The 16,963-nt window shown below is 44.2% G+C and overlaps 1 protein-coding gene across 2 annotated transcripts in view; it reads left to right on the top strand.

Moving 5' to 3' along the window:
* The window catches only part of Rgsl1 (regulator of G protein signaling like 1), a 62,756-nt gene extending 46,159 nt beyond the window's left edge, over positions 1–16,597 (top strand). For both annotated transcript variants that reach the window (XM_051147595.1, XM_051147594.1), the window contains 6 exons: positions 450–627; positions 4,221–4,359; positions 4,570–4,694; positions 8,407–8,516; positions 13,096–13,191; positions 16,385–16,597. In XM_051147595.1, the coding sequence (XP_051003552.1) occupies positions 450–627; positions 4,221–4,359; positions 4,570–4,694; positions 8,407–8,516; positions 13,096–13,191; positions 16,385–16,422 (686 nt within the window). In that variant the 3' untranslated portion in view covers positions 16,423–16,597. The remainder of the gene's footprint in view (positions 1–449; positions 628–4,220; positions 4,360–4,569; positions 4,695–8,406; positions 8,517–13,095; positions 13,192–16,384) is intronic.
* The last annotated feature ends 366 nt before the right edge of the window (positions 16,598–16,963 follow it).

Below are 16,963 nucleotides of genomic sequence, written 5' to 3'. Positions count from 1 at the left end.
TCCTTCATTCTGATGTTTGTTGCTTTTTTAAATTTCCTCCCAGATGACCTAACCCTTGATTCCTCCCTGATAAGCCTTGAGTTGCTCTTGCCCAGAACCACCCTCCCATACGCAGTTGTCACTGTCTCTTCAGGGAGCCTGTGGATTAGCTTGCTCACACCCGTGATTGTTGCTATTAGGCACTTGCCATGAAGACATCCTGTGACACTCTGTGGCTCCTGTGATTAATTAGTCAGTTATCTTTTGATATGAGTGTTGTCACACACCTGGGCAGATACCCTCGTCAGCAGTCATTCAAGTCTGAGTAAGAAAGCTGTGCTAGACATACGGTGTGGCGCTTTCAGTAGGTACAAACATGAGTCCTCAGTGGTCAAGCCCAGGGCGAAGATTTAGGACCTGAGAGATGCTTGGTCAAACCAGATTGTAACTCCTTGTTGTTTCTCTGCTAGATTTCTCTGCATCCCCCACCACCACGTCTGCACGTCAGACTCCTGTACTCCCTGGTACCCGGAGCACGGAACAGGAAAATGGGGACCTAGTCCTTGTAAAACGCCGGATATTTGGCCACAGAATTATCACTATCAACTTTGTCGTTAATGATCTTTTTTTCTTTTCTGAAATGGAAAGGTAAGTTCTCATCTTTCTTCCCTCTTGTGGCTTTCACGCTGTACCACTTCTCAGCCGGGGCTGAGGAGAAGTAGGAACCTAAGATCCCATGGGGTGGGATGGGAGGAAGCTGGGCCCAGCAGTGCTCATCTGGAATCCTAGCGCTGCGAAGAAGACGGAGGCCAGAGGAGTCACAGGGCTTGCTGGCTAAGCACCCTAGCCCAAGGTGAGCTCCAGGTTCAGTGAGAGACTGCACCAAAAACTAAGGCAGAGGGTGGTCAAGGAAGTCACTAGACATTGCTCTCTGACCTACACACACACACACACACACACACACACACACACACACACACACACCCGCAGACACCTCCTAGCAAAAGGTGGCTTGGCATATCAAAGCCACAGTAATTGAATGTGAGAAACACAGCAATTTAGCTCTGCCAGAGAAGATTGTCCTGAAAACCTCCTGGACTTCTGTTACCCTTCTATCCTTCTGTGGACTCTAAGGGTCTCTTCAATGTCCTGGAGGTCCCACAGCTATAATGCACTTACTTACTGCCAGGAAGTGGATTTTTCTCTATTTAAAAATATGAAAGAAGTTGTCTCATGTAACACCCATGGGCCAATAATTCTTCACAGTGTGTGTGTGTGTGTGTGTGTGTGTGTGTGTGTGTGTGTGTGCGTGCATGTGTCTAGGTTAAGTAGATATTTTTAGGTCAGATGGGCTAATGCATATTCATTTACTTGCCAACCTCAGCCTACTAATAGGCTTATACATTTTTCTTGTATCAACTCTAAGTTATCCTCCAAATACTGTCAACCAACTCTAATTCCATTTTTTTTTTTTCTTTTTTAAAGTGGAACAAGGGCTTGGCCTTTAAAGGCCAGGCTTACAACCAAAAAGGTAAAAGTGGAACCCAACACGTAAAAAAAAAAAAAAAAAAATCACTCCGAAGCAACTTAAGGTTTCTGGATTTTGTTAGTTTGTTCATGTATGTGTTTTGTAGGGACAGGATCCTACCCAGGGCCACACCCATGTAAGACCGAAGCTGAAGAGATGAGCTATGGTCCTGGCCAAATCCTTTTTCAGTGATTTAAAGTTCTTTGCAGTACCTAACTGAACACTTTGTTTGTTTGTTTGTTTGTTTGTGTGTTTATTTTTGTTTTTAAAGTCTAATACATATCTTTGTTGCACTATTTCAAAGAGTCCTCCCGCTCTTCTCCCTCTTTTTTTTTCTTTTATTTATTTATTACATACAGTCTTCTACCTGCATATAACTCCTGTAGGCCAGAAGAGGGCGCCAGACCTCATTATAGATGGTTGCTGGGAATTGAACTCAAGACTTTACTCTTAGCCTCTGAGCCATCTCTCCAGCCCCCTCTTCTTCCTCTTAGGTGGATCTGACTATACAGTCTAGGCTGAACTAAAGATGCCCCAGTCTCTTCATCCCTAGATTGTAATTACAGGCATATACCAGCATGCCCTGCTCTAGTTTATTTTTATAGAAAGAAGGAAATTTTTTTTTTCCTTATTAGATTTTAGATTCTCCTCTGTCGTATGAATGAGTTAAAACGTAGAGTAAAAAGCACAACAGAGAAAAATATTTGGGAAAAAAAATTAGTAACTCCTAGAAAACACCTCCACTGGGAGAAGTGTAAGAGTAAGCTAAGGATAGCCCACCAGTCTATGCTTATCATGCCAGGGACATCAGTTAATTTGATTCTCAGAAATGCAGGTGCCCAGTATTCTCACGTCAGGGGAAGTTTGACCCCTTGCACTCCATGGAGGAACTTAGCTCAGTCCTAAACATGTTCACTGACCGTCCGTCTTCTCCTTACCCAGCACAGCCCCTATCTTTCTAAAGGTACATCTCTACCAGCCCCAGACTAAGAATGTAGCCAAGACACACATAAAAGGTGGCAAAGTCTCCTGCGATGACAGGTGCTAGGTAAAATTGGGCACAGGAAACACAATTACACACCTGTAAGTCCTTAAGCATGGAGTCTTGGCCCTGGAGCTCATCTGGACCAGCTGTGTCAGAATCCCAAACAGGGTCCCAAGGGGGAAGGAGCAGAGATGAAAAAGAAATAAAGAGATAACAAAAGGAAAGACCAAAACATGGTCTCAGGAGGGCTGCAAAGGCTGGCCTGAGCCAGCAACTTTATTAACAGCTCAGCTCTTTTTTATTCCCCTCAAATGGGGAAGCGAAAAAGAAAAAATGTCAGACAATAGCGTAACAGGGCGCTCAGAATATCTCAGTTCCCTTTAGCAGGGTGCATTCTGGGATAGCTAACAAATCAGTTCACAGCTTTCAGTGTCTGGACCATTGAACTACATACAAAAAGGGGACGTGTCAAGCGCCAGTTCCTGGATTCTGCCCTCCCACGCCCGAGGTCCTGGTGCCAGTCCATAGCCAGCCTTGTCTGGTAGGACTCTGGCTAGGTGAGGGGTTAAAAGTCCACATCTCATTATCAGACCCTCCCAGCAGTCTCCAGTCCAAGCAAGACCATCCTGTGGAGACAAGAGACAGGCTGATCTTGGAAAGATAAGTGGGGCTAACAAGATAGCAAGGTTGTAAGGGAAGTCATGGGATGTGGAGGAAGAACAGCGAGCCCACAGCTACCTCTGCTGCTGCTCCCACTGTCCCCCACCCCCACCCCATCCTCTCTGCTTTCTTGAAAACTATTTCAAGCCAGGTGTGGTGGCGCACACCTTTAATCCCAGCATTTGGGAGGCAGAGGCAGGCGGATTGCTGTGAGTTCAAGGCCAGCCTGGTATATAAAGAGAGTCCAGAGAAACCTTGTCTCGAAAAACAAACAAAACAAAACAGAAGGAAAAAAAGAAGGAAAGAAAGAAAGAAAACTATGTACACAAACTAGTCGGTAGAGAATTGGTTTTCAACCTGTGGGTCACAACCCCCTACAGGAGTTGTGTATCTGATATCCTGCATATTGGATATTTACATCGCATATTACAATAGCAAAATTAGTTATGAAGTAGCAACATAATTCTACAGTTTGGGGTCCATAAAATTCAACAACATGAAGAATTATATTACAGGGTTCCAGCATTAGGAAGGTTGACAACTACTGTTGTAGAGCACCCAGAGACGCCAATAAAAAAAAAAAAATCATGAAACCAATTGTTCCTCTCCTGCTGAGAATGCTAAGGTGGCTCCTCTGTCACCACTGAGATTCAGTCTTCGCCATTGCCTAACGTGTTCCACAGGAAAGGACTCCGACTGCACCTCAGGGCTGGCCTCAGGGCTGGCCTCCAGCCAGGGCAGAAGGGCGAAGAGCAGGAGAGCACTCACGTTCTTGAGTTAGTGATAAATGAGATCTTCAGCAGGACTATGAGGAGGCTGTGGGATGCAGGAATGGAGGCGGGGATTGTGATAGAGATGCCCTAGACAGAGAACTTGCCATCATGTGGCCTGGCATGTGGGCTGGGCTCAGTTTTTGCTGATGGAAGAATTGAGACTGAGTGAATGAAATCAGCACTCTGGCTCAGAACCGGTCTGACCTTCGCTTGCTAGAAACAGGTTTGAGTTAGGCACCCTGTCCAGCACCTGCTTTTCCCTTCTCTCGGTTGCTTATGTCTGCCTCTTTTGTAGATTTAATGACCTGGTGAGCTCGGCTCAGATGCTGCAGATCAACAGAGCATACACTGAAAATGACATCATCTTGATGCGGTCTAAACTTAATATTATTCTAAAGCTCTACCTGACTTCCGATGTCCCTCCAAAGCTGAGGGTAAGACATCCCCAGCTACACTGTGACTCTTTTCCCCCGATAAAAACCCTAAAGTTAGGTCCTGGGTCAACAAGGTGACCTTTGCCTAGCAAAACTACAGGAAACTCTGCCTTCTGGAGAGGTAGTGTTTTAGGGAGTGTTAGGGGTCAAGAGAAGTCATTTTCCTTCCCTGGGGCTTCTGACAGTGACATGCTCGCACCCTACGGGTAGGTGAACATCTCCGAGTCTCAGAAGGATATCATCTTTGCTGCCATCACAGACGGCCACCTAGACCGGACCATCTTCCATGGCGCTATTATGTCCATCTTCCCTGTCATCATGTACTTCTGGAAAAGGTACTTATATCCACTGACCACCAAGGCAAACAACTTTCTGTCTTCCTGTGTCCCGTAGTTTCCAGTTTTGTGAGGAACTGAGATGGCAGCTCTGTCCCTACCCACTGAACTCCATCATCCTGCACTGAGTTAAAAAGGAAGGACTGTCCAGGAGGAGCCACTTCTCCTCTTGTGCTTTTTTGGATCAGGGGCATCTGATGTACTTAAGCCCAGACTTCCCCACTAAGCATGAGATAGACCATAGTTCCTGGGAGATTAAGTTTATCAAAGGAGAACTATTTACAATAAAGAACCTCACAGGCCCTCTCTTACCCCTCTTCCTCTCTCTCTCTCTCTCTCTCTCTCTCTCTCTCTCTCCCTCTTCCTCTCTCTGGGGGCACCACTTCCCCCTTTCCTACTCTCCCCCTATGCTCATTTAATAAACTCCGTATAACATTAAAAAAAAAAGAACCTCACGGAGGAGGCAGGCCAGAGCAGTTTACCATTCTATCCAATCCAATCGTCCCACTGTTGGCTCTGTTTCTTAACAATTAGCTTACACAAGAGGGAAAAAGGGTTAAAGGGAAAAAACAGTGAACCTTCCGGTATCTGTTCCACGGGACGGGTCCCTAGCTGTCTCTGGCCTGCGCGCTGGTCCGGCCTGTTCGCTGATCCTTTTCCCAAACCCACGTGCCCTTGAGCTTGGTCTGAATCTGCTGCTCCTCTCGTTCTCTCTGCCTGTCTGTCTCTCACGTGCAAGGGCCAGTCTCCTCCTCCCATTGAGGGAGTCCAGGTGGAGTCCCCTGGGTCTGCTTCCTGAATTCCAGGCCCAGGATGGCTCCACCCAGTCTATCTCAAGGTTAATCTCAGGGAGTATCCACAGTGTATCCAAGGACAAAGCCCGGCAAGACTGCTTTCACCTGTGACAAATCTTACAATCCTTCCCATACCCCACGGAGGCACAGTCACTTGGAGAGATGCTAAGTTTTGTGTCATCTCTCTCCCAAAGTTCAACTGGCAAATGTAGCAATGAACTCAAAATGAAAACCTGGCAGGGAGCCTATGAAGGCCAAAATTCAAAACGGTAGCTAAAACACAACCTGTACCCCTGGTTCACCACCTGTCCTGCCATGAGTTGTGCTCAGAGTCTGACCCGAGATGTCTCAGCTGATGTCAAGTTTTCTGAGAGCCCTCTTCTGTGTTTCCCCTGTGCTGTGCATGCTCGGTGACACAATAGTTGGCAAAAAATATTCCTACAGAAGCCTGATGGGAATACTTATATTTTGACTCTGGTTACTAGATTTACCTTTTTCTTAAAAAAAAAAAAAAAAAAGCGGGCATGGGGCTGGAAAGACGGCTCCACAGTTAAGAGTACTTACTTGTAGAAGGCCTGAAATCAGTTCCACATCAGGCCGCTTACAGCCAACCACCTACCACCTACAACTCTAGCTACAGGGGATGTGACTCCCTCTTCTGCTCCCTTTGTGAGCATTGTATGCATGTGGTGCACATGCAGGCAAACAAGTACACATGAATACACATGAGTAAAAATACATTTTTTTTTAGGCCGGGTAGCACATGCCTTTAATCCCAGTACTTGGCGAGACAGAGGTAGGTTGGTCTCTGTGAGTTCAAAGCCAGCCTGGTCTACAAAGTAAGTTCCAGGACAGCCAAGGCTACAAAAAGAAACCCTGTCTTGGAAAAAATACATTTTTTAAATGTGCCCTTTGTTAAAATGAAGGTATAGGTTTCTGTGACATCAGAATCTACACCCTATAAAGACATGGCTGCCTAAACATTAACTGAGCAAGGACATCAAGAGATGTGTTAAAGTGAACAGGGGAAAGCCCACGAGGCTGCAGGCCCACATAAAGAACTACAGACAACTAAGAAATACTCACAGTGGGAGTATTAGTCTTCCCCAGGGAAAAGATCACCAACATCAATTTTCCAGGTATCTAGTGCCAGATCCTCAGCCCCAGAAACATACATACAAGTAACATTATACAGAACGAACAAATTATATTTAGTAATATGTGTGTATATACATATGTGCATATAGCCACAATTAATAAATTTTTTAAAAAACAGGCCATGAGTTTGGAAGAAAGCAAAGGGTGTTTAGAGGGAGGAAAGAGCAGGGAGAAATGATGCATTGTTATCTCAAAAATTAAAAGAAATGTTAAAAATAAATTAATAGGAACTGGAACAATTGTTTAGTGATTAAGAGCACTGGCTGATCTTCCAAAGGACCTGGGTTCAGTTCCCAGCACCCACATGGCAGTTTACAACTGTCTGTAATTAGAATTCCAGAGGATCTGATGCCCTCTTCTGGCCTCATGCACACACCTGGTGCATACATACAGGGAGGCAAAACACCCCTGCCCACAAAATAAGAATAAAGTATTTAACAAATAAACAGTTATCAGGGTTGCTTACCAGTCACTCACTTCGATTGTCCAATCCCTAAGGCAAGTTACTTCCTTCAAAATTTTAAAAAGCAAGCACAAAATCTTGGTTTAAGCTGAACAATGAGACCTTTTGGCTATCACTTGTTATCTAGAACTTCATTCTGCTTCTATCAAGGACTTCATAGAAATTCATCCTGAGTTGTTTAAGGGGTCAGAAATATCTAGAAAATATGTTCTTGTTTGCTTGGCGCTCATCTTCTCTACCCGCACTATGGCCTCAGGAACATTGGACTTTGTGGATGCTTCACCTGCTTATATACTTATTGACATTTACATCGTGCAAAGCTGTGGCGATGTGTTTAACCACAAAACCACACTCAGCATCATGAAAAGAAGATGGGGACAAAGTATCGTTATCCCTGTTTCACACGTGAGGGAATTTAGGTTCAGAATTATTAAGGGGCTAGGCATGGTGGTGCACACCTTTAATCCCAGCACTCAGGAGACAAAGGCAGGTGGACCTCTGTGAGTTCAAGGCCAGCCTGGTCTACAAAGAGAGTTCCAGGACAGCCAGGGCTATTACACAGAGAAACCCTGTCTCGGGGGCGGGGGGGCACAGGGATTGTTATGGGACTAGGCTAGAATCACTTAGAAAGCGATTAACTCAGGATTATACAATGCATCTTTGTATATTGGAGCAAAGCAAATGGAATGGAATAGTCTTGCTTTTGAGCAGCAAGTAGATGGGGGCAGACAAGAACCATACCCCTGCCTACCTCAAGCCAAGGAAGCTCAAGTACAGGCAATTAAACCTAATCTAACCAACCAAGGAGTCCTGGGTGGAAGGAACCAAAGAGGAAGTGATGCATGTTTCAAAATCTCTCAAGTGACAGTAAGTACCCAAGGTCTGAGGAACCAGTTATCTAGCAGGGCAAGGCCTGCTGGGATCAAAGAAAGGATCAAGGCTCTCAGGAAGGGGAGTATGGCAACCCAGCTGGCTACCCCGGATGACTTAGTAGGAGATTGGACAGAGGTTATATAGACTGACGTTCAAATGGGCACAGCTAATTATACCCCAGACTTAGGCAGAGTGCCTCTTCACAGACCCCATTGACTGTGCTTCCAGAAGGAACCACATCATGTTCAGGTCAGTCCTTCACCAGAGCGAAGCCTGGACAAGGAGAATGTGCTTGGATGGACAGCTCTCCCAGGGCAGTGTACCTTACTTCTCTCTGTCCAACCCCCCACAGTCTGGGATGACTGGTCCTGCCCAAGCTGTTCTTCCAGTCCTTCTGTGTGACTGAGTGACATTCTTCCTACAGGTTTTGTGCTTGGAAGGCAAAACGCTCTTACGTAGAGTACATGGGGAAGAAGTTTAAGGATGGAAGAAGTCCTCCCAAGTCTACATACAAGTACCCACCATGGAGTGGTGGTAAGTCCACTCTAGGCCCATAGTCCCATTTCTCCAGCCAGAGACGCAATGAAGAGAGAACACAGGTCTGAAGAGCTAAGCCTAAGACCTAAAGGGCACAAGGGAAGTGGCTAGTGTAGTGGCCATCACCTTAAGTTAGTGGCCCTCTGAGAAATAGTAACACTAGTGCTGAAGTGTATGGTGTTAGTGACAAGGACTGTTAGCCAGAGCAAACCTAGTAGGGGATCTGGGGATGCTTCTGGACGCACCTGTCCCAGCCCACATGCTAAGCACCTGGCAGTGGTTACTTCTTTGACTGCTGTTTAAGAGGCTCCCATCCGACTAACACCATGGAAACCCTACCATTCAATGAAGTATTTATTTTGTAGTGATAAGTGAGAAAACTAGATACACAATGATAAATTTATGTGTTTTCGTGCATACACATATACACACATATGCATACAGTTTTAGGAAAATGTAGAAGTTAAGATTAAAGTATTGGTAGGATTATATCTGGGTGCTCTGGTTATTAGTGAGATATATTTTTAACAGTCTATGTTTATAGAACATATATATTTATAAAGCATATGTGTATGTGTGTGAGTGTGTGATGGTTTGAATGAAACTGGCCCCCATAAGTTCATATTTTTGAGTTCTTGGTGCCCAATCTGTAAAATTGTTTGTTTGGGAAGTATCAGGAGATGTTGCCTTGTTGGAGGAGGTGTGTCACTAGGGAGTAGGTTTTGAGGCATCAAAGATTTGCACCATTTTCAGAATGCCCTCTGTCTCATGGTAGTGGATCAAGATGTGAGCTCCCAGTGATTCCTTGACCCTGCTATCATAGACACTAACTCACTGAAGCCATAAGCGTAATTAAACACTTTTATAAATTGCCCTGGTCATGGTGTTTTAGCACAGCAACAGAAAAGCAATACAAACACACAGGTGCACACCCACACACACACACAGAGTTCTACCTCATTGGCTTCTCATCCACAGGTAGTGTCTTATTGGCACAAATTCATTATGCTGATTAGACCTTTTTTTTTTAACTTGACACAAGCTAGAGTCATCAGAGAAGAGGAAACCTCAATTGAGAAAATGCCTCTATTGGATTACCTTTAGGCAAGTCTGTAGGGCATTTTCTCGATTAATGATTGATTTCAAAGTGCACACTACACTAGAGGCAGTGCCACTCCTGGGCAGGTGTCCTGGGGTGTATAAGAAAGCACGCTGAGTAAGCCACGAGAAAGCCAGTAAGCACCATCCCTCCGTGGTCTGTGGTTCGGTTTTTGCCTCCAGGCTCCTGCCCTGAGTTCCTGCCCCAGCTTCCTTTCATGATGGATTGTAAGTTATAAGATGAAATAGACCCCTTTCTTCCCAAGTTGCTTTGGTCATGGAAATTTAATGTTGGAGCTAAGTCTTGTGCCAGAAGAGAAAAGGAGACCAAAGGGACGCCTGGTCTGGGTTGAGGTAAAGAAGGGGGAGTGCCTTTATGTCAAGGACCCACCCAACTAAGCTGGCAACTCATGAAAGGAAAAGGCCTAGATGCCTCTAAAAAGTACCAAGGGAAAGCTTCTGCAAAGTTATTCAAGCGAGGGAAAGAGAGTGGAGGCCATTAGGCGTCATCGGAAAGGACTCAGAGCTCTATCAGGAACTGCACTGGGAGCCATTTGTATGATGCTCTGACCAAGAGTATGGTTTCCTTCTACCCTTGTCAAGAGAATTTGAATGAAGTTGGATTTAAAGACTGTAGATTGGTTTGTAGGACAGAGAAGGTTTCAAGATGAGAGACCATTCAGACTGATGCTTAGAAAACAGTTGTAGTTGTTAAAGAGGGGCCAAGGAGAGCTGCACTGAGACAGCAAGAAAGCTGTCCTTTGGATAGAAGCCCACACATCAAAGGCTCTAAACTTGTGAGTGCAGGCTTGTTTCAAAGGAGAGTGGAAGCTGATGCAATCATGGTCCAAGGGGACCAGACTTTATCCAAGCAGGCAGCAAAACTTAGGAATTTCATCCATATGGTAATATGGATATATTGGGGGCATGAAAGACACATATTGAGAGGGGCATGTAGTCTTATTCCACTGTTTCAGAGAGCAGCTAAGGCCAGTCAAGGTTTTTCAAAATAAGAGGTCCTTCACAAAGGCATTGAGAGGCTACTGTGTTAAGATGTGAAAGTGGAATTTAAGTTGCTGCGGAGACTCTAAGATACTGGATGCCAGAACTGTGGCATGTCAAGGAGATCTGTGGAAGAGTAGAGCTGTCCTAACAAAGAGGTTATATGCCCTGAAGATGGCAGAGCTGAAGTTGGGGACCTACCTAACCCCTTTGGAGCCCCGTCAAGTTTATCACAAGCCCTAGATGGCAAATATAGAATTGCAGGATTTGGTGTTCCCCCTGCTGGATTTTGGGTTGGCTTTGTTCTCATCACTTCTTACTATGACTCAATTCTTCAGCTTGTTTGTGTTTGTGTTTGTTTTTCATGACAGGATTTCTCTTGTGTAGTTCTGGCCCTGGGTATCCTGGAACTCACTCTGTAAACCACACTTCCTTTGAACTAAAATATCCTCCTACCTCTATAATGGTGTGTGACACTATGCCCAGCTCCAATTCTTCAGTTTTGAAGAAGGAAGGTTTATTATGTGCTATTTTATATTGCAAGTATGTTCTTTGTTATCTTTATTTTAGAAGGACTTTTCATTTTAATTTTATGCAAGTGAATCTTTTCACCACTGTATGTATGTATGTATGTATGTATGTATACATACACATATGTGTGTGTATATATATGCATATGTATACATATATATGTGTGTGTGTGTATATATATATATGCCACGTATATGTCTTATGCCCAAGGAGTAGAGAACAGTTGTCAGAGCTGCTAAAACTTCAGTTACAAACAGTAGTGAGCTGCCATGTGGGTGCTAGGAACTGAACCAGGTCCTCTGCAAGAGCAGAGCTAAGAGTACTCTTAACTCTGAAGCCATCTCTCCAGACTCTGTTTTTGTTACTTGATTGTTTGTTCATTTGTGTATATTTTTATAGAAGGTCAACAGTTAAGACTTTGGAATTTTAAAGTTTGGAAAATTTAATGACTATGGGGACTTTTGATGTTGAGCCAAACGCAATGTACTACAAGGCAGTCATGAGCCAATGGGAACAAGGACTAGGTTATGGCTTAACATTGATGTTCCTGAAGCCGGTGAGATGGCTCAGTTGGTAAAGACGCCTGATGACCTGAGTTTGATCCCTGGAACCCACATAGTGGAAGGAGATAACTGACTTCTGCAAGTGTGCTGTGGCACATACATACATACATATATACATACATACATTGGTAAATAAAAATGTAATTTTTTTGTAACATGGTATGTCTGGATGACAAGTTGACAATGCATAGAGTGTGATTGTTAGTATTAATTGTCAACTTGACAGAATCTTCTATCACCAGAGAGACAAGCCTCTAAGCATGTGTGTGGAGGAGCATCTTGATTACATTAATTCAAGGAGAATACCCGCCCACTGAGGGTAGCACCATTCCCCAACTGAGATCCTAGACTGGATAAATGGAGAAGTGGAGCTGTGCAAAACATTCACTCATGGCTCTCTGTTTTCTAATTGTGGGTGCGTCCTGACCAGTTGCTTCAGGTTTCTGCCACCTTAACTGCCCTGCCGTGATTGGCTTCTACTCTTGATGTATAAACCCTTTCTCCCTTGAGTAGATTTTTTTTCTAGGTGCTTTATCATAGCAAAAGGAAAAGCAGCTAAGGCATCGGTGGTCAAATGCCTGGCAACAAGCAACTCAAAAGAAGGGTTTCATTTCGCCTAAGTTTCAAGGAGATAAACAACCCATCTTGGAGGGGACCATCAGCAGAAGCATGAAGTGGCCACATCGCATCATCATCAGGAAGCAGCGAGAGAAGAACGCCAGCTCTCAGCTCACTTCCTCTTTCTTACTTAGTCCAGGGTCCTAGCCCATGGGTCTTTCCCCATGGACTAAACATCTCTGAAAACACCTTCACAGATATACGCAGGAACATGTTTCCTAGATGCTTAGGAAGCCAATCAAATTGACAACAAATATTAACTATGGGAGACAGAGTGGAAACCAAGGTAGGAAGTGGTATGAATGAAAAGAAGGAAGTGGGCAGGCAGGGCAAGCAAAGAATTCTCCGGTACCGGAGTGGCCCCGAGACTACATGTCTTAGCGGTAGGTGAAGAGCTCCCCACCTCTGTTGTAGTTCTTAGAACAGGACTCCAGAGAAATAAGCTCCAGTCTCATTTGGTAGCCAACATCAAGAAGAAGGCAACAGAAGACTCGGTATTATGACGTCAGGGTCCCAAGCCTGGAGAGTCACATGATCTGAGGAGCCCTGAGATCTGCTTCCTAGTCTCAGCCCTAGAGGCCTGATCACAGATACAAAGGTTTGGCTACCAACATTGTTCTGCCGTTGACATTCTATAACCTGAGGATGTTAAACAGGAGTGTCTTCTTTACTCGGGAAGATTTGTTGTTGTTGCTGCTGTTGTTGTTGTTTTGTTTTTCAGATGATGCTATCAAGTTCTAACGTGTTTTCTTCTTTCTTCCCAGGTGAACATACCGTCTTAAGGTTCACCTTGCTCAGAGGTACCGAATGGTTTCGACCTCAGCATACCCGGGATATAGTGGCCAATTCAATCCCAAACTGTGAGTTGGGGCTTCACCAATTGCAAAAAGTCCCTGGCTAACTAGAGAATGGTTCTGAGACCAAGTTAGCCCATTCTCGTATTAATTATCAGGAGACTAAGCTCCTCCAATGGAAATGAATTGGTCAACCAAATTGACAACAGCCTGTGGGTAGGAGAGATGGGTGAGAAGCAGCTCTCCTGGTCCCTTACAGGCTCTGCGCTCTTGCCTGGACAATTGTGTCTTGGCTCATCTGTAGCTCCTTGAAGGTACATAAGTCCCTCTGCCTCTGCTCATTTCAGGCATCACATGCAGCCTTTATTAAGAGAGCACCAAAAGCTTTCTCCTTACACAGAGTCCACCTGTTGCTTGGAAGGGCATCTTCATCCCATCCCTCCTGCTTTCTGGAGACCCCTACTGAGCTTCTCACTACTGTAACAACTCCCCTGCTCCTGGCCTCCCCATATTGAGAGCACAGTATATGCATTTCTTCCCCATCTTCTACATCAAGGAGTCAGCTTCACACTTGCCTTTTTTCACACGCAGCCTCTCCCAATAGGCCTTATTATTAGCTTTTATTATTATTAGCTTTTACTTGGCAAAAAAATTTGGCTGCTGCTTTTCTGTTTCTCTAAAGCATGAAATGTCGAGATGGATGTGAACCTAGTGTGTATCTTGTCTGAGCTTTCCTTCCATGGGTTTATATGACAGACATTGTAGCCTCTGTAACCATATGAAAGATCTTCCAAGGGAAAAAAATGAATCATACAAACCAGGATTCCTATACTCTCTCACAGCATCAGAGTATACCTTCACTTGCCCAGCCCTTCCCTGGAATGTGAAAGCAGGCAACTTTGCATCTAAAAATTTCTTACTACAAAAATAGAAGTGAATGCAATGCGCCCTTTCTGTACTAATAATAAATTTCAAACCCAATGGCAACTTGATTGATTTGAACCATGCATGTGGCCATTAACTATTTTATGAAATGTATGTATTTATATAGAATGAAGACACTTCTAAATTTACATCCTTATAGCTGGCAAACAAAAAATATTACTGGGCTAGAGAGATGGCTTGGTGAGTAAGAACATGTACTGCTCTTGCAGAGGATCTGAGTTCAATTTCCCAGTATCCATATCAGATAGCTCATATAATTTCAGCTGCAAAACAGTCTGACACCTCTGTAGGCACCTGCTCTGACATGGTGCACACACACACACAGAGAGAGAGAGAGAGAGAGAGAGAGAGAGAGAGAGGGACAGAGAGAGAGAGACAGAGAGGGGGGAGGAAGAAGAATAAGCATAAATTTAATCACAGCACTCAGGAGGCAGAAGCAGGCAGATCTCTGTGAGTTCAAGTCCAGCCTGTTCTACTTAGTAAGTTCCAGGACATCAAGGGCTTCATACAGAAACTCTCAAAAAGAAGAAAAAAAGAGGAGAAGCATCTTTAAAATTTTAGATAAAAACTATTTCTAATTCCACTCATTCATAAACATTCTTTTTTTTTTTCACTTCTAAGAAAACCAGTATATTTTTGTTGTTGTTGTTTGTTTATTATTATTGTTGCTTTTGTTATTGTTGTTGTTTTGAAGCAGGGTTTCTTGTATAGCCTTGGCTGTTCTGGACTCACTTTGTAGACCAGGCTGGCCTTGAGCTCACAGAGATCTCCGTCTCTGATTCTGAGTTTTGGGATTACAGGTATGTGCCACTGTGCTCACCTTACCAGTATATTTATTAAGCAACTAAATAGAGTTTAGGGGCCTTTACATGGCTTACAATGCTGTTACAACAAGGTACCCCTTGGTATTCAGAAAAGCAAAGCAAAGTATTTCCAAAACACATAACATGGTTTGGTGATTTGAATAAGAATGATTCCCCCATGGGTCCATGTATTTAAATGCTTAATCACCAGGAAGTGGCACTATTTGAAAGGATTAGAAGGATTAAGAGGTGTGGATTTGTTGGAGGAAGTATGTCACTGGGGGTGGGCTTTGAGGTTTCAAAAGCCCATGCCAGGTCCATTGCCTCTTTTTCTGGCTGCTGCCTTCTGATCAAGATGTAAAGCTCTCAGCTACTGCTTCAGCACCATGCCTATCTACCTCCTGCCTTGATGATCATAAGGCTTTCTAAGGCTATGAGCAAGGCCCCAGTTAAATGCTTTCTTTTATAAGTTGCCTCAACCATGGTGTCTCCTCATAAGTAAATGAGTAAGTAAGACATATGATGCTTAGTTGATGTCTATAATAATTAAAAGTATCACTCTGTGCTCTTAGTTTTTCCATAGGTCACAACTCAAAAATGTGGTGCATAATCGGTTAAATAAAAATCTTTCCTCAAAACGACAGGAAAATAATCTAGTTTAGAAATAAATGTGAAAAAGAAGCCAAGAATGTATCTGACCTGTTCACACCTATTCAATATTCTGGTAGAGTACTGCAGAAGCAGGGTATGGAGTGTGCTGTGCATTCTGACTTTTTTGTTTGTATCTGTCTTAAGCTTCTTCTAGCAACCTCACCCAGCCAATCCGAACTGCCGGCTCGGTAGTGCACTTGAGCTCTTCTGCCCTGAGGTAGGTATGAGCTGAGTGTTCCAGCTACATACACAATGGGTGACAGGATGAACTTCCCAGAGTCCTGCTCCATGCTCTGACACTACCCTTGCATGTAGGACCAAGTGAAGCTTAGTACACCCCAAGTCCCAGCAACCAGGGGGAGAATAACTCTCTGGGGGGTGTCTTTGCTCACCTTCAGATAGGACAAGCATTTCAAAGTATTTTCATTCTGGTCATGCCAGCATTTTGTGTAATTTTAGTTATTTTATTTTATGGTTTATCACCCTCTCTCTATGTATGTGTACATGTATGCATGTACGTGTGCACAGGCACACATGCACATTTGTGGGTGTGCATGTGGAGGTCAGAGGTCAATACTAGGTGTCTTCTTTGGTCACTTTCCACCTTTTTTTTTTTTAAGTAGCTTCTTTTATTGTATTTGGAGTCTCCAGTTCAGCTAGACCAGCTGTCCAATGAGTCTTAGAGATTACTCTGCCTCTGCCTACCCAGTGATGGGATTCCAGGCACATACCATCACTCTTGGCTTTTGACGTGGATGCTCAGAACCCAAACTCAGGTCTTCATGCTTGTTCAGCAAGCATTTTCCCAACTGAGCCCTCTCCCCAGCCTTGCCCTGCTCCCCCTTTATCTCTTCTTTTAGACCAAAAGTGCCCTACATCCAAAAAAGAAAAGAAGTAATCAAGTCAGGGCCAGATCAGAAGCAAATCATCCCTTAGCAGCCTCCCAACACTGACAGAATCCTTTTTGGTCAGAAATGAAGTGTCTGGGCACCATCCTGAAAGAGCAAGGAGAATTGGGCATCCCATACAAAGCAATACCAGACTCCAGCAGGTAAGATATGGACAGAGAGTGTGAGAGACAGCCCCCTGGGACCTCTAAGAGATTGGGGATTTGTGAGTTTGTGGACCAGGTCGTCTGACCTAGGCTTAAGATATTACTCTACAGTTCCATAGCCTTGTACAAATCCTTGCTCTGGGTTGCTGAGAAATCTCAATGATAGGTGGTCAGATAGAGATGGCACCAAGGACCACAGGAAGTGAGGTTCCACAGGAAGTGAGGTCACAGGAAGTGAAGTGCTGTTACTCTGAGCTCCATTTGCACAATGACTCCTGTCTGTTATTTAAGAAAATCTTGACTTTTAGGCAAGTGCTCTGAGCAAGTAAATGACTTTCTGAGTGGACCACTTCTGGTTCTTTGTCACGTCCTCACCCCGTGGTAA

This window comes from Acomys russatus, chromosome 6 (assembly GCF_903995435.1).
Source record: "Acomys russatus chromosome 6, mAcoRus1.1, whole genome shotgun sequence".
In the NCBI taxonomy this organism is placed as follows: domain Eukaryota; kingdom Metazoa; phylum Chordata; class Mammalia; order Rodentia; family Muridae; genus Acomys; species Acomys russatus.
Note: the sequence above shows the minus strand (reverse complement) of the source record. Positions and strands in the feature narration are given on the sequence as shown.